The sequence below is a fragment of the Cyprinus carpio genome, chromosome A21 (assembly GCF_018340385.1).
Source record: "Cyprinus carpio isolate SPL01 chromosome A21, ASM1834038v1, whole genome shotgun sequence".
Lineage (NCBI taxonomy): Eukaryota > Metazoa > Chordata > Actinopteri > Cypriniformes > Cyprinidae > Cyprinus > Cyprinus carpio.
Window position 1 is genome coordinate 13,600,173 of NC_056592.1, and position 24,078 is coordinate 13,624,250.

Consider the following 24,078-nt stretch of genomic DNA (forward strand, 5'->3'; position numbering starts at 1 on the left):
GTGTCAAGACGTGGCCTAGTAAGAGGCAACCTGCTGTCTTGCTGCCTTTCCAATAATCTTTAATAAAAACAATGTAACATAATTACCACAAAAAAAAAAACAAAAAAACAAATAAAACCGCAACAAAAAAGAACTAACTAAGTATTAGCCACAACTGTCATTAAAAAAATTAAACATTATTTATGGTCGCAGTTTTTATTAATAACATATATTTAAGGTCCCATTAAAGGCACATCCAGGTTCCTTTGGAGAGAGAATTGTTAGATAAACTACAAGCTCAATTATTACCAAGTTATTTTATGACAAACAAAAAATAATTACAAAATTTGTTTTTTTTGTTTTTTTTTTATTCATCTGTCAAGCTCAATCGTTCAACCCTGTTACTAAAGTTACAGTATACAGTACTGTATATGTCCAACTTAACTTTATCTGCATACATACAGTACACGTGTACAGTACTTACATCTGCTGTGACATTAGGGAATCCCACCGTGTGCTAAATAAATCTTTTTATTTTTCATATTTTTCATTAGGATGTAAATTGTGCCTCTCTGAAAACTTTGTAATTCTCATAGCTCAATCTGTTCCATCTCTTTCCTCAGGTCGGTTATGAGAATGCAGGCACAGTGGAGTTCCTGGTGGATAAACACGGTAAACATTACTTCATCGAGGTCAACTCCCGTCTGCAGGTGGAGCACACAGTTACTGAGGAGATCACAGAGTGAGTGTCTCTTTGTCTCTGAAAAAGTGTTCTCACTGATTTTATTGAATATATGTTGATTTTTATTTTATATATTTATATATATATATATATATATATATATATAATATATACACACACACACACACACACACACACACTTTTAGTTAAAATGAATGTTGGCAGGGGCAAGTAAAAATCATCTTTTTAATTCTTCATCATTAATCTTTAAATTTTGTGTCAGTGTACGACACACACACACACACACACACACATATATATGTATAATACTGAGTGTATATCAAATGGATAATGATTCCGTTTTTTGACCACCTGACTGTCTGACATTTAGATTCTGAGAAGATATGCTTTTTTCCGCAAAATAATGACTCAGCTAAATATTCATTGACATTTATTAAGACATTTTGTGTGGCCAAATGCAATTAAACTTGCATAAATGTGGGGCGATGTTCAGCAGCCCCATAACACTAATTAACACTCAAAATTTGTATTGTACTACGGCTGTTAAAATGTCAGTGTTGAAAAAAACATGATAATAAGTGCAAGACATCATCATCTTAGACCCTTTGAAACCTGTAAGATTCTCAGTGGGCTTGTATCTGAAACGCATCCTTCCTCATTTTAGTAAAAGGCTCAGATAGAAGTGTGCCTTCATAGGATGGAAGTGGCTTATTGTTCTCTTTTTCATCCCAGAGGCTAAAGACACACATAATAATATAAAAATATACTAGTTAAAAACTAGATACTTCTAAAAATGATTCTTCTAACACTTTTTGATGCCAACACATTTTTTATTTTTTTATATGGCTAAATTAATGTTGTGCTGAAAGGGAAAAAAAATTATTATTAAAAGCTCAAAGGATTAATTAAAGTGTTAGAATTTTTAGTTTATACACATGCATGCTTGGATACATGAATACATGAGTACGATTTTCCATCTTTGCTGCTGGTTCTGACTAGCGTGACTGTGCAGACGTACCAGGGCTCCATTCATTATAAATGTCCATCTTGTCGCATGAAATTGAAGCTGTCAGCTTGCAATTGGCATTGCGTGGCAACCCAGCTCTGAGCAAGAGGCCCTGGAAGCGCATGACTGTAATGAACTTGATTTTCAGCTCTCTAGCCAGCAGTGGTGCTTGTATGCCAAGACCTTCACCAGCAGCCACCTTCTGGTCCTCATACTGAGTCACTCTACACCCCACCTGCTCTGCTAACTCTCTGGCTTTTACACTGGTCCGGGATCAAGTCTTCACACTCTGAAACTCGACTAGCCCGATTACACTGTGTGCATTCATGTTATGTCCAATGCCAGTCATTCTCACTCTTTTCAGCATGTGTATGTACTATTATATTAAATTATTATATAAATTGTATAATCCAAAATTGAGAAATCTGGATCATTTGAAATATTTTAATTCTACTGGATAAATTATGTTCGTGCCGTGAAAGTGAAAGTTCAAATAGGCAGTTTGTCTATTAAAAAAAAAAAAAAAAAAAAAAGCCAGAACCAAATATAATATATAATACATAAATAATAATAATAATAATAATAATAATAATAATAATAATCTGGGCAAAAAAAAAACAGTATAAAACAGCTGTAGCTGACCAAATGGGTGTGAACTTAATATAAACTGCTGTTCAAAAGTTTTGGGTCTGTAGGAGTTTTTTGATGAATAAAAGTGTTTTTTCAAAGAAATGCTTACTGACCCCAAACTTTTAAACAATAATAGTTTATATTTGTAATATACATTTTTGTTACGGAAGCTCCAGTATTTTTACTAATAATACACCTCCTACTCTTGCCCTCCATTAAGGTGACTGAAATTTGCATTATCATCTGGCTTGTATTTTGCTTTTGAAGCAGTCTGTATTGTCAGAATGTTTTTCTAAAGCATGCAAATGACATGAGTGCTTTTTTAGGTTGTTTTCTTTGTGTGTAGGCCTCTAAAGCAAGACGAAAGGTTGGGAAAAATGGGTTTTCTTTTGTGCCAGGCTGTTTCAGACTCCAGCAAAAACAGCCTCATTCCTCCTGACCCTCCTGCCAATTACTCTCTCTTTAATCACTGGTGTGTGTATTGCTGATCCTGAGACAGTCATATTCAGCTGTGTATTTGTATGCAGCCGGTCTTTCCTCTGTGACGGTCTTTCTTCAGGTTCTCTGTGTCGGTGATATGACCTTCATTTGGGCACAGTAATTAAGATCAATTACCCTCTGCCACTCTGGCGCTCCATGCCACTGGCAAGGTAATAAAATATGCCAGCTGCCCATAATTACCCATCATGTTTTCATAATTTGATATCTCCTCCATCTTTGTGTCATTCCTTCAGGTCAGAAAGTCCTAGGACAGTAAAAAGACAGCTAACCACAGCGACAGTTGGTGAAAAAATACAGCTGTTTAGTACTAATCTGTTTCTGTCAATTCTTGATTATTGTTTCACTATCATTCTCTTGGACAATTTACAGTCCGTCTAGTTTCTAATGAATATTGCTAAAAAAAATGGCACGATTCAATCTAATTGGCTCTTTTCATTAGCAGCTATCCTAAGCTATGACATGAAAGACAACAGACAGAAAAAAAAGTCATTTCACACCAGAAGAAAATCTGGAACTGGTATCAACATTTATTAAAGTATAATGAAATTTGTTATAGTATAATATATTAGGGCTGAATGAGAGAGGTACATGAGCCCATAAATTTACTATGTCGTATGTCAGTTTATGTTGGTTTAAAGGGTTAGTTCACCCAAAAATAAAAATTAGCCCATAAATTACTAGCCTTCAATCCACCCAATGCATACAAGACTTTATACTACCATCTTCTTTCAGACGAATCCAGTCAGAGTTATATTAAAAATGTATCTTTCAAGCTGTTTAAGGCACTCAGCGGGTGTTGCAGTGCATCAGTCCAAAAGAAGTGATATAAAAAGCACCCATCCATTAAAAAAAAGTGTCTCACACGGCATTTAAATCTTAATAATCAATTTAATCTAACTTGTGCTCACTATTGTACAAGGAAGCAGCTCCAGGCGGATGATGTATGAGGTCAGCTTTGTGCATGCGCCGCTCAGAAGTGATGAACGTGGAAGCGGAGCGGAGAGACCAAAACAAAACAACGGTCAGAGAATTTCGATATAAGCCAAGCATATATAAATAATAATTTCTCAGAAATTCGATATAATCCAATAGGAGACCGTTTTCCTTTGCTAAAATAAGGAAACTGCTTCCTTTGCTCCTGTTTACAAATGTTGGTTTTCATGCGACTCACCGGCGCATGCACAACGCCGACCTCATACGTCATCCTCCTTCCACTGCTTCCATGTACAACTGTTGGCGCAAGCTACATTAAAGTTGTTATTACGTTTTGAAAATAGTTATTTTTCTTAAAAAAATGCATCGATTCGCTACAGGAGGCCTTTGTTCACCCCCCAGAGCCATGTGAGAGACTTTTTTTTTTTTTTATGAATGGGTGCTTTTTATAATACTTCATTTGGACTGAAACAATGCAACACCCGTTGAGTGCCATGAAACGGCTTGAAAAATCAAAAAACAATTTTTAATATAACTTCTGAAAGAAGAAAGTCATATACACCTAGGATGCATTGAAGGGGAGTAATTTATGGGCTAATTTTCATTTTTGGGTGAACTAACCCTTTAAGTCATACGTATTGTTTTGAAGATATCAGGCAAGTGAATGTGCTCTATCATGCTTGTCTCCCAAAGCCCTCTGAAAACGCAGAGTGGTAAATATGACAACACATTAAATTAATATCATAATGTCAAATAAATGCCTTGAATGATTAATAGTTGACTTGGAAAATCTTTGGTTGGAGGCAGCCCTATAAGTAAAAAATAAGTAGCTAAATAAGTAGCCATTCATTTGTGCATTAAATCTTTTATGTCTTTTAAAAGGCTATGAGTTTTTTTATCTTTATATTGTAATTTGTACATTTTTTTAACATTAATTTTGTAATTATTAGTATTATTGATATTATATTGATTTGTTCATATATTATATTATATTATATTATATTATATTATATTATATTATATGCAGTGGAGTGTTTTGAGAATACACTATAAAATAAAATACAATAGTGTTATATATTACATTGTTATATTACATTATATTAAACAACATGCATATATATGTTAATCAGCATTATTTTAGTAGTTTTATATTATAGTATTTTTTTTTATATGGTCAGTTTTCTTTTTTGGATGTTTTTGTAATTTTATGTACCGTACTTTTGTCATTTGTGTTAGTGTTTTTGAATGTCTTTAGCTTTAATGTATATGTATTTTTTTACATAATATTTATTTTATTTCAGCTTTATTTTGCAAAGTTTAAGTAGTTTTAGTTACCTATACAAAAATAAAACATTTATTTAATTTAATTTAAATTAAAATTTAAATGAAATTATATTTAATTTAAAATTTCATTTTAAATTTTACATTAAATTAAATAAAATTTTAATTTAAACCAAAATGAGCCTGACCCTTTGACCAGAACAAGACTTGATGCTGATGCTCAAAATTCTGGTTTCATAAGTCTTCTCTCCCCATTTCTCCTCAGTTATGCAGAAGCCTGCAAGTGCATGGCAAAGAGTTGACTGAGTGCTTCAGTTCTTCACTCACCTCACACCTCCACATCCAACATATGCCCATGCAGCACATTCCACGACCATTCACCATCAATCTTCATTCATGCGTGCATGTAATGTGTGTGTGTGTGAGAGAGAGAGAGTATATATTCTTTGTGTTGGTGTGTGTGTGGGTGCACTGTCTCTGGGTGACCCTGGTAATGGGTTTCTAATTACTTTGGTTTGTTGCTAAATTGCAGCTGCTCATTTGTATTGCTCCATTTTTGCAGGGAAGAGATTGGACAAGGGCATTAGGGGGCTTGGGAAGACGGAGTGATGGAGGTGCAGGAGAGAGTGAGAAAAAGACACTGAGAGAGAAACAAGATGAATGAGGAGAAAGAACATTTCTCAACTAACAGGTTAACAAGCCTATACATTTATGCATTTTTAAAGTACAACCTATTTTTACTAATGGTATAACATTTAATGGACAACCAACTAATGGTATAGATCATTATGGGATGTTCGAGATGCCAAAAGTTTTAAGGGCGAAAGTTAGCTGGAGAGAACACTTGGTAATTAAAGGTCAAAAATGAATTTGAGGGTAATGGTGTAGGAGGGAAGAAACTGATTGACGTGAGGTTATTTAAGCTGAATGTGGACTACCCACATGAACCCATTGCTCTCTCTCCTGGGGGGATTTCATTCCTTTGTGGGTTTGGTCTTGTGACCTTTTTCCTTGTATAGTGTTGCATCAGATAATAGAGTGCTGTTTACTGTCAACCAGATTTTAGTTGTTTGGATTTGATGTGGTATTGATGTGCAAAGCTTCTATCCTTTCTGATTTGGCTCTGAATAGAGAAGATAAAAAACAACCGCTCCTAGGAGGCCCTTGAGAGCCCTCTATGTGATGACAGAGACTTGATCCGTGCCAGCATCCCTCTCCAGGAGTGTTTGTGTGTGTTTCCTTAACAGCAGGTAACCATAGGCTGATTGGCTCAAGCGCTTTGACAACAGCGGTGTGTAATGATGCTGTTTAAACAGGCTGGTTGGACCCAACACCTGCACACACTTCTGACCAGAGATAAGACTGGAGGGACAGTGCTCCCGTTAATCTGCACAGGGGCTCAACTGTGCTCTTATGATGCTATTCTTCCACAGACTGGGAAAATATTCAGCACTGAAATCAGACCCAAACATTTGTGGAGAGGGAGTAAAATCTTTGCATGGTAGGGGAAGCTGCCACAAAACTTCGGTTGTGGCAGGTTTTGTGGCAACTTACAATATATATTATCATGTTAAATACAAATTCAGTCATATTAAAAAAAAATAAAAAATCTGAAATGACATCTATATGCTACTTGATGAAAATATCTATAATGTGTAGTTAATAATTACAGTAACATTTGGCTGCTTTTAGCTTTACCCTGAAGTTGGTTCACTCTCTGTCTATGAAACTAAGTAAATAATTTAATAAATTAGCATGATAATATCGTGTCCCGATATCTTACAGGCTGACGATAGGATGATTTGATTATGGAACACTACTTTATATGTCCATATGTCTGTCTTTCTTATTGTTTGTTGTTCTATCTATCTGTCATCTTTCGAGCTATTTTTCTGTCATTCTTTCCAGCTGTAGATTCTGTATATATGGATAATATCTCTAGATATTGTTTTAAAACTGTTGATGTCAATTAATAGAGATATTATTATTAAAATTATTATTTATACATTAAATATGTAACGGTTTATAAGAATAAATGAACAGTTATATACTCCTTAAATATTAAATTATAATTTTATTTATTTTTATTTTTTATTTCAAATGTTTTGTTCCATTTTCTATCCTTAAAACTTTATAATATAGAAATTAGAAAAGATCAGTAATGTGTTCATTCAGTATATGATATATATGATATGATATATATATATATATATATATATATATATATATATATATATATATATTTATATATATATATATATATATATATATATATATATATATACTTAATTATTTATTCCATTTTCTACCCCTGAACCTTTACACAGGGTTGGGGAAAAAGCTGAATATTTCAGTCATGTTTTCAATCATTATATTATGTTAAAATTAAAAAAGTGTGTGTATACATATAGATAAACTTACATATAGAAATGGGTCAACAAAAATTTGAGGAGATAATGTTGACGGAAAATTGTCACACCTCAGACTTTGACTTTCTTTTGGCTTGGATACTCAAGTGTTGCCATATGTTGATTACTTTAAATTCTGGTATGATCTTATTCAGCAGCATTGACGGATATTAAACATGCACTCACAAATAAACACACAAAATCATTCACACTACAGCTCAGTCTGTGTTGTATTACTGACTGGGATTGCTCCACTCCCACATTATTTCTGCATATGCTGCTGCCTGGCTTTGGCAATTAAAATGCAATAGAGAATCAGGCTGAATATATTAACATTGCTCCCCCACCTCATGACTGAGCAGCTCCCATCACCATTCTCATGCTGCTTGCTGTAATCGCTCTGTTCTGCTGTCCTCCTTTTCTCTCTGCTCTCTTGCTTTGTGTGTCTGACGCTCCCAGTCTTCATTGTTTGTGTCTCTCTTCAGCACTCACTCACTCTTTCTCATCTGTCTGACTGTAGGCTGCTGTAAATGCTGTGCTGTCTGGTGATTTGAAGAGTACACGATAGCAGTTAGGGGGTAGCAAGTGTGTGGCGTTGGTGTTTTTTTTTATTCCCGTAGATGTGAAATTTTCTTTTTCAGAAGGTATTGACCAGCACTGTGTTTCATTTATGTGGTACATGTTCCTGAATTGGAACAAAAAGGAATAGGAACAAAAAAGAAAAGATGTATAAAATTACATTTAAAATAATTCACCCCCGTTTTTAGGTGACATTTTTCATTAGCTGTTTTATTTGAAGACTTTCTTTCGGTTGAAACGCTAACTGAGTGATTATACGAGACATGATACATTTTGGTAAGTGGTACTGTATCTTTCAACATGTTCTGATGTTCATTCATATTTATTTTGCACTATAACACGTATTAAAGTGGAAGATACTCATGCTGTGCGCTGCCGCTTGAATTGAGGCACTACAGCGATCTGTCAAGAAACCTTTAAAAGTGTCAAAATGGCATTAATTGTTTGAGTTTTGTGATGAAATGTACAAGATTTGAAAGCTGAGACTTTGTTTGTTATCAGAAGTAACAAAGCACAAAGCACAAAGCTAGTTGTGATAATTTGATTGGAGGCACATTACAAATAAGGATTTGTGAAGGGAAACCGTGGACCTGGCAACCCTGGCTTGAGCTACAGGTGATTCATAGGGTCAAATAAAACCTGTGTTAATGGATTATTATTGCGTTAACCTGGACAGCCCTAAATTCAACACAAGAAACATTTTCTTAATGCAAAGTTGCTGTCTGAGATGTTTTTCCACTGGCTTTTGATTGACAGGAAATAATCGGCCCTAACCGTTGACTGTTTTTAAACAAAAGGCCGGTTGCAGATAATTGCTTTTATCGGCCGATAGGAATTATTGGCTGAAACATTGGTGCATCCCTAAAGCCAATATAAAATTCAAACCAAATATTTAAAAATAAAGTTATGTCATAATTATTAACCCCTATTCAGATTTGCTGTTTTTATGTTATTTATTTGTATGGTAGGGAAACACAGTTAAGCCTTTGGAAACTTTATACCAAATATTTAGAGAACAAATTGTTCTATTGTGCATTAGAATTTGTTCTAATGCAAATTGTACATTAGAAAGTCTATTGACTACAAGAAGACACTAAAATTTGTAGAGACACAGCTGGCAGCTTTGTTTAAAATGTGTTGTACCAGAAACCCTGGAAGATAAATCACAATTTTATACAATGTTTGATCCAGGCAACCCTCAATTACTGACAGAATTGCAAGAGGATCTGATGAAAGGAACAAAATACATTTCGATGCAAACTATTAGAAGAACGCTAAACAAGAATGGCCTTCATGTCAGCACACCTACAGCTGAATGCTGTTCTTGACCGAAAAGAACATAAAAGGCTGACTTGAAAATGCTGACATTTTTTTGAATAGACCTGTGAAGTTATGGAAGAATGCTTTATGGAGTGATGTGGCCAAACTGGAACTTTTTGGACCCTTGGAACACTGGTAAGACACCATCCCTACGGTCAAACATGGAGGTGGATCTGTCTTGTTTATGGGAGTGTTTTGCTGTTGCAGGAAGTGGATATCTTGATATATGAAGGATGTCATGGATTCTTTGAAGTATCAGGTCATTTTGGCAAATATATTGAAATATTTGGTGGAATTTGAAGAAAGCAGTGACAACATGAAAACCAAAGACGACATGAAAACTAAAGCTAATTTAATTGACAACGGCTAATATATTGATATGAATTAATATATGACTAACTTATATGGCAAAAGACATTCCACAACCATCCTTCACCTCTTCGGTTTAAAAAACAGTTCAGATTGCCATACAGTTGAAGATTGAAGACACTGATGACACGCTTTTAAGAAATGGTTCATTTATCAGCCACAGTCTATTGTATTATCCAACATAATGCACCATTGCCCGGGATTTAAATGCATGCCAAGAAAAAAAAAAAGACTCACAGACAGATGAGTCATTGCTTAAAATGCCACTATTAGTGCATTCTCATCTCATTCTGATGCTTTTAAAACAGGTTAGAAAATAAAAAAATATTAAATACCTAATACTGAACATTTTATCAAATATTTTGGGAAGTTTGGTAGGCGATGCATGTTTGCTGAATCAAAGATTGTTCTTATAATAGTACAGTAATCCTTTTTGAGTTATTGCTTCACATTATTACAGAAGTCAATGTAGCTTTCCGGACATGGATTGCTTGGTGTAAGTATTGCTATGGGAATGGTATAGATGCATATAGTCAGGAGAAGCTTGAGCGTGGAAGTGAACATTGTGCCCTTGAGACTGGGTCAGTGGCCCCTTAGCTGTGATTTTATGAGTACATTGAATCCCAGAATGTGTTTTCACTGCTGCAAATTATTATTCCTGTCCAGCTCTGAAAAGCCAAACTGCTGAATAGATTATACATTGATCATACACTCTTGGGTCTTGAGACAACATTTTGAATAAACAACTTTTATGAGCTAAATTAAGGCTTACAAACTTCAAATTAAGGATTACAAAAAACTTACTTATTGGCTTAAATTGTCTTTTTTTATTTTTATGGAATCTTGCTATGAAATAAAATAATACAAAATAAAAACAAATAAAAACCCCTAAATCCCCCTACAAAACCTCCTATCAATCACATTCGAACCACTCCAACAATTCATGTTTCACTTGGATATGCCACAATAGTAAAAGAAAATCATTTCCATTAAAATTCACCGAACCCACAGTTTGTTCATGAAAACAACAAAATAAATATTATAGTAAAAAACTACTTTTTTAATGTGTGTGTTTGTTTCTTTAAAAGAAAGGTTTCTTCCTGACAATACAAAGAGAATCATTTTACAAATAAACTACTTTTATAAGGTTTCAAAGCTGCATTTTATTTATGTCAAAAACGTCAGATAAGTCCATTCTGTATCCTCAGTTCATTCTTAATTTAAATTCATTGCTAGATTTCTCAGTTTATAATAAATATTTAATATGACAGTTCTATTATTTATGTATCAGATTATGTTGACATACTGTGTGATGGGCAAATAAGGAAAAATATGTTTTGTGAGTAAATGGAGGTTGCATGAAAGCATAGGCGAATACCTCTGAATCCAAAAATAAATACAATGAAGTACATATAAGCTTTAGTTTTTGCACTTTTTACAACAGTTTTTAACCTAATATTCATAAATCAGTTTTAAATTTGTTTGGTGGGTTTCTGAAAGATTACCTAACATTAATGCTAACAAAGTGTTACTAAGAACAGCTTTTAAAGCTTTTGAATGCAGAATTAATGTTTGTAACTATTTTAGCTCATCCACACTGACTTGCCCTGTGAGTTCAGTAACTGCAGGGACAGTTTTTATGGGTTATGTGTCTTGATCAGGGTCCATAAAAAAGCAGAATTGTTTCACCTAGTTTGGATTCAACTTGCAACCTTATTGTTTGCTGCCCTGATCCCAAATATATCATCTGATGAATGTCATTTTAACAATTCCAGATCTGCTGGATTATTTACACGACAAAAATAATAGGGATAATCCATTGAGCTGATTTTGATGTATCAATTGGTAATTATTTCAGCTTGCAGCTATTATGACCAGAGTTATCATTAGACGCCAGTGTCATAAAGACAAATGCGTGCAATATTCAGAGCCTGTTTGTACCATAGTTAAAAAATTAATGAGGCCTAGCCAGATAATGTTGAGAGCTGTACAAACATATTGCCTTTGCCATCACCATGTGTGTATGTGCATATAAATGTGTTGCCGCAGTGTTATCAAAAGCATGCTTTGCGTTATATATATATCGGCCTTCAAAAAAACCTACATTTTCTAAATACCTCCATGCTGGATATAAAAAGGCAGACACTTTGTAGCATCAATTATTGATGCACAGCATGAAAGCAAATACTATCTCGCTCTTCTTTTATTGGTTACAAATATTTTCTGACCCACTGGTGCTTTCACGTTTTGTCTCGCACACACGTTAACACTTTGTAATTTGATTATTCATTCATCTTAAAGAGGTTGAATTGTGAAGTTTTATCCTTTTGAATGCCTTTTATTCCTTCTGATATATGGTAAAACAAACATTAGTAATGTGGAATAAATACCTTGTAGCGTTTCCCGTACTTGCCAACATTTATTCCCAACAAAAGGCTGCAGGTTCGTAGCGTTTCTGTTTGCTAGTATATGCAGCTTTTCCCCCATTAGAGTCAATCCGGTTCACTCCTCTCTGCACCTGTAAGAATAAAATTGACCTGATATATGAGGATTAGGAACTGTGGGACATGAAGAATGAGTTCAGTGAATCTAGGGTGAGTAAATATATCAGTGTGATTTATATGGCTCTTAATAAATCCAAATTTTCACTGGGGACAGCACTTATCCAATAAGATGGCAGATTCAGCCAAATGTAGCCAATCAGCCCAGGAAAAGCCTGGTTCATTCAATTGAGCCGAGGGAGTGATTTAATTGTGAAGCCATTGAGGCCGGATCAAGCGCTAGCTGTTAGCCATGAATCTAGCAGGCATTTCCTGTTTGTATGTCGCTGAGTGACTCGCTCGTTTCCTTCTACAATCCCCTCATCCCACTCCTTGTCAAACGAGTGCAGCGTTATAAAGCGGATTGCTAGTTGTCAAGCCTGTCTAATAGAAGTTATTGGAGCAAGCAGACAGCGCATTCTCTACTAAATGCTATAAAACCGCAATTTATGTGTCTGAATCTCTATATCATTCAGTGTTTTCTTTTTGTCCACCAAAAGCAATATATTAAAGTTGGTTAACAAATGCTATATAACCACTGTCTCTGTTTCTCTCTCTCTCTGTCATTCAGTGTGGATCTGGTACACGCTCAGCTGAGAGTGTGTGAAGGTCGCAGCCTGCCAGAGCTGGGCTTGAAACAGGACAAGATACGGATCAATGGCTATGCCATCCAGTGCCGTGTGACCACAGAGGACCCGGCACGTGGCTTCCAGCCTGACACGGGAAGATTGGAGGAAAGATAAAAAATTAAGAGACATTATTAACTAAAACTATTTTTTTACCAACATTCTTAAAAATACCCAAAAAATACAACACAGTACAAAATAAAACTATGTGGTTACCAACATTCTATAAAATACTGACTGTTGAAGGAGACTGCAGTGGACATTAGCCATCTGTCGTCAGCAGTCTGTGGAATTGTGCATGTAAATGTATATATTTTGAAGATTTTATTATAGCTGTGTAATTCAGTTCAGTATTCAAATATAGTATAGCCCATCATCACAAACTATTCCAACAACAAAAATATAATGAATTGTGTTGATACTGAGCCGGGGTTTTTAAAGGGGTCATATGATGTTGCTAAAAAGAACATTATTTTGTGTATTTGGTGTAATGAAATGTGTTTATGTGGTTTAAGGTTAAAAAAAACACATTATTTTCCACATACTGTACAATATTGTTTCTCATCTATGCCCCGCCTTCTGAAACACGTCGTTTTTTTACAAAGCTTATTGGTCTGAAAAGCGAGGTGTGATTGGCCAGCTATCCAGTGCATTGTGATTGGCTGAATGCCTCAAGTGTGTGATGGAAATGTTATGCCCCTTGCCATACTGTGATGCGGGTGCATCGCGCCGTGTAAACAAAACCATGTCTGCATTTGTGATTGGATAAACGACAAACAACAATAATGACATTGCATTGCATCGCGCCGTGTAAACAAAACCATGTCTGCATTTGTGATTGGATAAACGACAAACAACAAGCGCTACTCTACAGCGGTTCTCAATTCTAGTCCTTGCGCCCCCCAGCTCTGCATATTTTGCATGTCTCTCTGTTAACAGACCTGATTCATATACAGTAATCAGCTCATTAGAAGTGAGCTCTGTGCATGAACTGTGTTCCCATTGACATGGTCCGTACACAGTGTTCCTTACACTCCCTGAGCAGGGGAAATCTGTTGAAGTTTACCTCACTTCGGAACATTCATTCTTGGAACATTCATTCACGGGTTTGCGATGCACAACGTCTTCACACATGGGGCAAATGTGACATCATATACCTCTGTAAATAAAAACAATTTAAATTCACGTCTCGCTCACTTCAGTGCACTTTAAATGGAACATATACGTTCGCTTCGAACTGGAATCATGACGGAATATCCTGTGATGTCCACTTCGCAGGGCACTTACGTTCGAATAGAACAAACGTCTGAAGCGATAAGAGAAACATACAAAATGTGCAGAGCAGGGGGGCGCGAGGACTGGAATTGAGAACTGCTGCTCTACACTGCTCAAAACGGCCCTTTGAATCATTAGTGGCAAATCCTTTACATATGTAAACGTACTTACAGACTGTGAGTCAGAACAGCCGGCATTGTATTCTTCTCTCCCAGGATCAGGAAACAGTTCTCCATAAAATGCACTGCACACATCTGAATATTTGGGTTGAACTGTTCTGGAACAGTGTTGTAAATACAACTTAACCTCTGATTACGTGACATAGACATGTGGGGGTGTGTTCAAACGAGGCGTTTTAGGGGGGTGTGGTTGACTCTTTACCTTTTATAAAGAATATCTCTTTGGATTTTGAGACTTTAGTCTTTGCAACTTTACAGATCTTCTTTATGCACCAAGAGCTTGTAACACTCCAAAGAGAAAGGAAAACTTGAAATGTTATGAAATCATATGACCCCTTTAAACTTACAGTATATTACTTAATTTATATTTAAGACAGTATAGTGTAACATTATAGTTATTTATTTTTTTAACAAAACTAGATGCAGATTTATTTATCTTACTGTTAAACCTGCTACTATCAGTAGAATAAAGCAATTGCATTTGACCTTGTGATTTCTGACTAAATTTCTGATCATCATTCATTCAGAAACATAATTTACTATTTATTAATTTAATCAAATTTGGTGAACATCATGAACTCATGAAGTTAAACCATATTTCATTAATAGCTCAAGTGCACACATTAACTTTGACATCCTTAAAAATACATAATTATTATTATTTTTCTTCATCAGGGCCTTGTATATGACCATGTTCGGTATTCTTCTATATTTATTCTATTTTTATAACAAATGACATTTCATGGGGGTGTTATTGTTATGTGCAGACTGGGAGAAATTATGAGTGTAGTATAGTACTAGTTTAGCGGAGACTCTCCAAAGATTAAAAACTATTAATAGTATCATAATTGTAGCCATTAAAAAAATCAGTAGGGCTGCAACTAACGATTATTTTGAATAATCAATTAGATGGCCGATTATTTTTTAAGTCAAGTGGATTTAAAAAAGCCTCTTTTTTTTTTTTTTTTTTTTTTTTTTTGAAAAAACACACTATTCCACATCCTGCCCAATGTTGTCCATGCAAAATAGAAACACTCGCGTGAATATGTAACATTTACAGAAAAGGATATATAACCGTAAAAAGCAGATTATGCGCTAAGGAAACATATCTCACTCATTAAACAGCTCATACCATTATGCTAATGCACTAGCTAAAGTACTAGCTTGAAGTTTAAAATAAAGCATTCTCATGTTTCGGGCTGCTTGGATCCGCTATTTTTAGATGCATTTTGTCCATAGAAATGCATTATTCACTAATTTAACTTGACTTTACTAATTTAACCTTTTGCAGTGTGCAGATGTCACAAATGACTAATCGATAATGACATTGGTTGTCGATTATTTTCATCATCGATTATTATCGATTTTATCGATTAGTTGATGCAACCCTAAAGATCAGTACAGGCCACTTTGTAAGTCCTGGGCTCTGTCCTAAATGACACCGTAGTATATGTGGCCTCATTCCATTATTCAGGAGGGTGCTCACAGGCAAATGCCTGGAACGACTACAAGGGATTAGGGCTCTTCTTCCTAATACCTGACTGGTTAAGTGTAAATGCCTGGAACGACTACAAGGGATTAGGGCTCTTCTTCCTAATACTGGACGTTGCCGAAAGCTTTGGTGTAAATTGAACACTGACCACCACAAACACGTCCCACACACACTCTGTAGCTGTGTCCTTCTGAAGTGTGCACCTGCATATGGTGATACAGCGGAGGTGTGAAATTGTCTGAGATGTTGCTGACAGAAGCTTTTACCTTTGAGGCTGTATAGAAATGATTTGTTTGTGGATGAATAATTGAACAAATATTGATATCAGATTTCTATGCCCAGTCAATGTTGAGCTACAAGCCTTATGTCTGTCCGTATCTCACAGATGCAACTCTTGCTGTCTGTTTGTGCGGTTATCTGGTATTGAGCCACAAGGTTGACCGGGATCTCTGAGGGTCTCTGTTCGAGAGCTTGCAGGCTAGATGTTTATATATACATAGAGATGCCCCAAGGATACGACTAGCCCACAAACCACAGGCTATAATCATCCAGTTATACCCTCACTCCACCAGCTCATTGGCTAGACAACCCTGTATGGTCCATATGCATCCTCAGATGTGCCGTGCTTGGGTAAAATCTTTGTTCTTCCATCCAGCCACAGGGTATTGGCTGTATCAAAAGAGAGCTGGATCTCTCTGATAAGGATGTTCCTCCATTACCTTTAGAAAACTGTTTGGCCCTCAGCTTCAAAGACTGACGTGGACATCCTGTGATGTTGAAAGAATGTTTCCACTTAAGAGGGATGAGGATCCATGTAGATGGAGAGATGAAGGGAGATGGGTGGGAGATGCAGAGAACTTGGGTGAAGTTTAAATGTTATTGTGGAGAGATTCGAGTGTGAGAGAGAGAAAATGAGTTGGTTGTAAGAGGGGAAAAAGATTCTCAGACAAGGAAAACAGACAAGGAAACAAAACAATCAAACAGAACAATCTTTGAATGAGCTTCCCTGTCCAGGAGATGAGAGATTGAATCAGATCCATCTGATTGAATATGGTGGGGCATTATGCGTATGTATTGACCAATAAATAATTTGAGAGTCTAGAAGTGTGGTTGGGAAAGATAATAAACCAGTGTTCAAAATTAACACTCACCATGCAAGAATCAAAATAGGCTTTGACGCTTAAATAACACCAATAAAATCCAGTTAGTCTGTAACATTATTAAAACCTGCAAATAATACAGTATAATCAAATTGTATGAATGATGGACTGACCATTTAAATCAGCTTAAAACAGAAAACCTCTATTGCAACTTCTTGCAAATGTTGCGATGACTTCTAACAACTTTATTTCAGTGGGAATTTATTTAAAGGGGTCCTATTATGCACTTTTACAAAGTCTTGATTTTGTTTTGGGGGTGTACTAGAACAGGCTCTCATACTAGGTTGTTCGAAAAACACATTATTTTTCACATATTTTACATTATTACAACACCTCTCTCCCCAGTCAGGCATGAACGGCTGGAATAGTTCCTGTGTCAAATGAAGGCCCGCCTTCTGGAATACGAGATGTGCCGTGATTGGTTATCTGGGCCAGTGTGTGCCGTGATTGGTTATCTGGGCCAGTGTGTGCTGTGATTGGTTAGCTGGGCCAGTGTGTGTTGTGACTGACAGCAGTCGGCGCCTGGTCGGGAAATGTCCTGCCTCTTACCATAGCTGCCTGCTGCAAGCTTTAGTTTAAATATCGCGTCAAAATCAAATCAATTTCAGTGCGATTTAAACCCAGATTATTGTAACCACTCTAAGCTCGTCTGTTTTGGGAACACTAGTGCGTCTCCGACATAGTGATAACACTTGTTGTCTTCTCTAGTGCAGCTCAACCAGGTCTCATCCCATTCGTAGATCTTTGTGATATCACAAATCCTTGAAAATATGCGTTGTAGTCCAAACGAGTTGTTCGTTGTAGTTTTTGAAAAGTGATTTCTGTTAAATAAAATATCTCCTTTTGAACTGGACTTTGAGCTTTGTAACTTTGCAGATCTTTTTTATGCTCAAACAGCAACATTAAAGACTAACTAAAGCTGAAAAAGTGAAAAGGCATAATAGCACCCCTTTAAGTTCATATGGAAGGCCTATTTTTTTTTTCCTCTCTGAGAAATAGCCCATTTCTTCCATCAGATCACTAAAACATCAAATTCTCAATAAATCATGTTTTTTGATTGCTATCGGTTGAGAAAGGTTGCTTAATTTTATATGGTTTTAAAAAAAATCTATTTTTTGATGATATGTCTTCATGTTTTTGTGAGCAGTGCAGTTTCTTTGAGAAATGTTGCCTGGCTCATAAGTATATGATTTGTGTGACTATATTTATTTTAGTATAATATATGCATTTTCTGCAAGCACGCAATGATCTATGCTGCTGGTCAAAGAAAACATGGCTAAATCATTTTGTAGTATCTTACACCCACCACTGGCTGTGGGGTGAATGATATTTAATATATTCACAATAATTTCGCTAACGATCTAAAACTAAGCACAGCTTTAAAAATTGGGATGTTTTAAAACTTGTTCCTGAACTGAACTTTTTAAACTGTTTCCTAATAAACACACCATTAGTTGTTACATTTCACAATTATTCCTTAATTGACTTGCGAGTACAAGACATTTTCATGTAACAGATTTTTATGGTGTTAAAGTTCTTGCATTTAAACATTTTGAATTTATTTGGTGTGAAATAGTTTGAATATATTGAGATACACAGTTCAAAAGTTTGAGGGTAGAATTTTTTTTTAAAGAAATTCATATTTTTATTCAGCAAAAATGTAATAAATTGAGCAAAACTGACATTAAAGACATTATAAATAAATATTATAATAAATATGAATAAATGCTGTTTTTTTTTAAACTGAAAAAATAGTTTCAACAAAAATATTCAGAATGTTTAGAAGTAATTGAAATAGAATGTATTAGAAATGTTTATTAAGCATCCAATTAGATAATAGAATGATTTCTGAAGGATCATGTGACACTAAAGACTGGAGTAATGGCTGATGAAAATTCAGCTTTGTCACCGCAGGATTAAATTACATTTTAAAATGTTTTTATAGACAACAGATGTTTTAAATTGTGATAATGTATTTACAATATTATAGTTTTTGCTGTATTTTTCATCAAATAAATGATTTCCAAACATTTAAAAAAATCTTACCAACCCAAAACTTTTGAACAAAAAATATAATATATTTAATTTTTTTTTTTTCAGCTATGTCTGCCAGGTCTAATTGGCAAATGTGGTAAAATGTAAAATTTGTACTCGTAGGTGAATGTTTCTTGTGGCATGGAATAGGTACTTGTATAAAAAAAAAAAGGAAAAACGGAATGGGGGAAGGCAGCGCTGTGAAGGTACAACCACCCTCAAAATATACCTCCACCCAATTAAGTAAACAAAAACAATCCCTCCTTTGTTTGTTTGCATCCACTACCGACTTAAAAAAAAATCCGCGAGTAAAGAGAAGAATCGCTCTCTCGATTCCTCTGTCTGCTTGGAAAGGTCGGCCAGTGTCTGATGTCGTGATTTAGAGGGAAAAAAGGACAGAAAGAGTACGAGCTCTGCCAGCGGTTGGCCAAGCTCTGGTTTTGCAGGGAAAATGAGTGCACAATGGGTAAAGTGAAGTGCCGGGATGAGAGCATGCAGGGAACAGGCACTGAGAGCTCTTCTGCGCTTTTGTTTCTGAGGGATAAAAAAAATATGGCTGTTGTCTGAAGGGTGCTCTCTGTAATCAAATGAGAGCGAAGGAGAGGAGAAGGTAGAAGCATTTAGTATAACATGGTGCATCAGAGGAAATATGTTCTGTATATGGGCAGTTTAAGTCTAATCTTCCTTCTAATTCCTCAGATATGAGGCTTGGATGATTTATATGTGTAGTTGCAGATGTAAACTGTTATAGGGTCTGTTCAATCAAAGCAAACAAAAAAAAAACGAACCTATTAAAAGACTACGATACTCTTTTAATCCTCATGTACCATTTGCTATCGAGTGTTGAATGTTATGATTGAAAAAGTGTTGGTTCATTAACACATCGGCTCTTGCTGGCACGCTGAGAGAACATAATGCTGATGAGGAGGATTGAGTGATTTGCATTATCATCATAATAAACATAATTATGTTGTTGAATTTGCTGATGGTAAATACTGCTGTGGTGGAAATGGGAGTCCGTAATTCACGAGGCGAAGAACAGCGTCACTCCTCCATTTGCTTTCTTGTTTGATAAATGGAATTTCAGTGTGTAGAGGAAGTTGGTGATTTGTGCTACTTTGGATTCTGCACTTTGGCTTTTAGCCTTTTGGTGGGTCCTCACTAGTCATTTGCATGATTGTGATTGGCACTTTCCATAAATAGGTGTTAATTTGGACGTGAATCTCATAAAAAAAGAATCTAGACATATAAAATATAATTGTTTACATTTGTGTTCTAACATATTTATATTACTCATTTTATATGAGCTTTTTAATATAAGTTTTGTGGGTTTCTCACAAACAGCTGATTTTGTTATTTCCTTGCAATAAACATTAAAATAAAAATAAATAGAAAAAAAAACTACTCAAAATAGGTAACAGGATTTCAGATTAAGCCTAAATTAAGCTGTCAATCAGTTGGGTCAAGGATTTTGATAAGCTTGGTTTTTAATAAATTAAAGCGAAATATGTGATCTTTTTGTTCTTACAAACAATGCAGTAACATTTGGATAGTTGAGCCTGACATGCAAGCAGAATGACAAATTGAGAAAATACAGTGATTATTTACCTGTTATGCTGTCAGAATGCTGTCAAAAATAGGGGTCAAAATTATGTTACCTCAAGCAGTGTTAGATGTTTCTGTAATTGGTGCCTAGTTCATGCAGCATCAGGATTGCACACAAAATGTGGGGTACAACTAAATATTGCATTCTTGTTCAAATTAGTTTTTTTTTTAACAGTTCTTACTTTAACTTATTGTAATTAAAAAAAATAAAAACGTACAGCCAATTGATTGTTTAAAACTAGCTACTTTTCATTCTAGGCTATTTTAATATTCGATAATAGTTCATCTATCATATCTAATAGTCCTTGCAGGATTTGTGCCTCTAATGCTTTAATAAATGTGCCCTATTCTTGGAGTGCCTGTTACTGTCTGTTTAATGTATTGAAGTGCTTTGATTTTTATTTTCTCTCTTAATGGCTGCAGATTACTATTACGATAGGTTAATATTAGAGATGCACCGAAACTAAATTTCTCAGCCGATACTGATAGCTGATTACTCAGAGTGATATCGGCTGATATCGATAGTTTGGTGGTTCTGCATTTTATACCTTCTTTTAATAAAAATGTATTCCATGATTAATAAAAATTAATTCCAGAAATCAGTGCAAAAAAACTTTATTCTCTCCTTTTAATTAGCTGATTTACAGTAACTGGTCTCAAAAAACAGAAAACACATTGCTCAAGTTAAAGGGGTCCTATTATGCTCGGGGATGTACTAGAACAGACTCTCATGGTGAGTACTAGAATAGGCTCTCATACTAGGTTGTTCGAAAAGCTCTCTCCCCAGTCAGGCATGAACGGCCATAAAACACCACTCACCCAAGAAAGGCAAGAAAGAACAGAATAGTTCCTGTATCAAATGAAGGCCCGCCTTCTGAAATACGAAATGTGGTGTGATTGGTTAGCTTGGCCAGTGTGTGTTTTGGTTGGCTCCACTCAACGCCTGATTCCTATTAAATAAAAGTGATTTCTGTTAAATAAAAGATCTCCTTTTGAATTGGACTTTGAGGTTCGTAACTTTGCAGATCTTTTTTTATGCTCAAACCGCAACATTACAGACTAACTAAAGTTGAAAAAGTGAAAAAGTATAATAGGACCTCTTTAACATCTCATTAACTAAATTCGGGAGATTAAATTTGGATTTTTTTTTTTAACTTTTTGAATATTATTCATATTAACATTGATTAAATTCTAAAAAAAACTTTCTGTTAGGCTCAAATTCACAACTCGTTCAGACTACATGATTTTTACCCAGATTTTACCACAATCTGCATGATGTAGGATGTCGTGGGGATTTGTATATGACAATGGGTGTCGGCGACACACGATTCAATCATTTCATCTCGTCTAGTGTGTCATAGTGAACATCGCCTCTGCGATGCTTTACGACATCGACACAGAAAGACTAGCATTTTGAATGTTTTTTTTCCCATCGTTCACGATAAGTTCCATCACAGCTATGACACTGGCCAATAGGAGCACAGAAGCACATTTGTACAAGCTTTCAAACATGCCGAAACGAAAGGGAGAAAATGGTATCGGTGTCATGCTAGGTGTGATTTTACAAGGGAGGAAAATGTTTGTGGAGCTACGGCAACAATACTCCTGCATTTATGATGAGGGACTACCGTAAAACAGTGAAAAAAGGTCAAATAAAAACTACCATTACCTCCTTTCTCTTTTGACAGTCCATACCATCCTCTTCATGCCATCCAGATTTGTGTCCATTGTCAGGTTTTCTTTCTTTTTTGGGCTTTTCTGATGACAAGACAGGACAAAACACGCTGTTTGCTAGCCATTGTTTGTTTACGCTCATAGCACGTTCTGTCTTGTCTCGCACTATTGATGACAGCACGCATGTTGTTAATGATGGCATGATTTGAATGGTCGAGTAACGTCGTATAGTCTGACATGTTTCTTGTTCGACACGTCAAGATTTTATGAATCAAAATCACATAATCTGACACTGATGACTGACACTGACACTAGTGACTGTCGCAACAGACAAAAAAATGTAGTCTGAATGGGGCTTTAGTTGATTTCTTTTCTCGTTTATGACATTAGATGCAGAGCTAAAGGTCCTTTCGGTATCTACGCTTATCCAAGGTGCAGACAGGTATTTTCTCGCCACTTGCACAAACACAGGCAGGTGGCATTGATTAGTGGCCCAGTACGTAAGTGCGCTCTCATGCCTAGGAATCATGGGCTCTGTTCGAAAACTATCAACTTGTGTTGACACACTCGCACTTTCTCTGTCACAGTCCCATTTTCTTGAACGTTTTCGCTGAACATGGCAGAGAAAGATGTTGTTGTTGATTCTCTTGTATCAATGCAAGCCTTCTTTTGTTGTATGATATCTAAAAATAAAGAAAAAAACAACAATAAGGCCTATGTGTTTTTATAACGTCGGCTTCTTTGCTGAGTAACCTTTTTAGAGTCTCGAACAGGGGGATAATGTCAGCAGCAGATGAATCTTCTTAGCTAATCTCTCTGGTTATTAGTTCAAATGGAGATAGAAGTGTGGTTATGCTTTCCATCAGTGCCCACTGCTGCTCAGTAAGTGTGACAGGTAGCTTGTAATCTCCAGCAAGCACTCGTTTCTGTTCCAAAAGACTTTCCATCATATAAAAGGTGCTATTCCACCTCGTATTTACATCCTGCTTAAATATCTTTAGTGGAAGATACATCTGTGTCTGAATGGACTGTAGACGTGAAGAAGCAAATTGTTTGAGTTTAAAGTGGCCTACAATCTTTCGGCACACACTGACCAATTCTAGCAAACTCTGCTGGCTTAATATGCCTTTGTTGACAGCCAAGGTGAAGGGAATGAGCCATGCAGGGCAAACTCATGATATCACTGTCCATCATGGCTTTAGCCATATTCCTCACATTGTCACGTACAACAGCGTGCACTCTTGATCTGTCAATTTTACATCTATCTAACATGCCGGTGAATGCTTGTGAGATTACCAACGACGTGTGAGAACCGGTAAATTCTAGTGCATGAAGCAAGACTTTACGTTTAAAATCACAATCAATCCACTGAGCAGTGAGACTAAGCATACTCATACCGATTACCTGTCGATACATGGGTGAAGCTCTAGTTAATATGTTACTGTCTTGCACATGTTGAGTGAGGCCTCTTGCCAAGTTAAAATATTGCTCGCTTACGAAAGTCCACCAGGAGCCCTCCAGTCATTGTTCATAGAGCTTCCAATTAAAGAAAACAAATGGAGGATGAAATGCCATGCTGAAAAATTTCTAGGAAAGAATCATGCCTCCTAGGTAGGTGTAAAGCATATGTTGATTTGTGTGACACCGCCTCGCTGGCTCCGTGGGCATCTCTGGAGCAGATCTCCATGACCACAAGCCTTTCATCTTTCATCCTGCCTGCCAATAATACATACAGAGCACCCTGAGAAAGAGCCATCTCGCGTCTTCCTTTATTAGAGAGGGAA

At 35.9% G+C, this 24,078-nt stretch overlaps 1 protein-coding gene across 1 annotated transcript in view; it reads left to right on the forward strand.

Moving 5' to 3' along the window:
* Positions 1-24,078, forward strand: part of pcxa (pyruvate carboxylase a) — a 101,468-nt gene that overhangs the window by 15,006 nt on the left and 62,384 nt on the right. The window contains exons 7-8 of the mRNA XM_042710939.1: positions 603-721; positions 12,821-12,983. Of these exons, the coding sequence (XP_042566873.1) occupies positions 603-721; positions 12,821-12,983 (282 nt within the window). The remainder of the gene's footprint in view (positions 1-602; positions 722-12,820; positions 12,984-24,078) is intronic.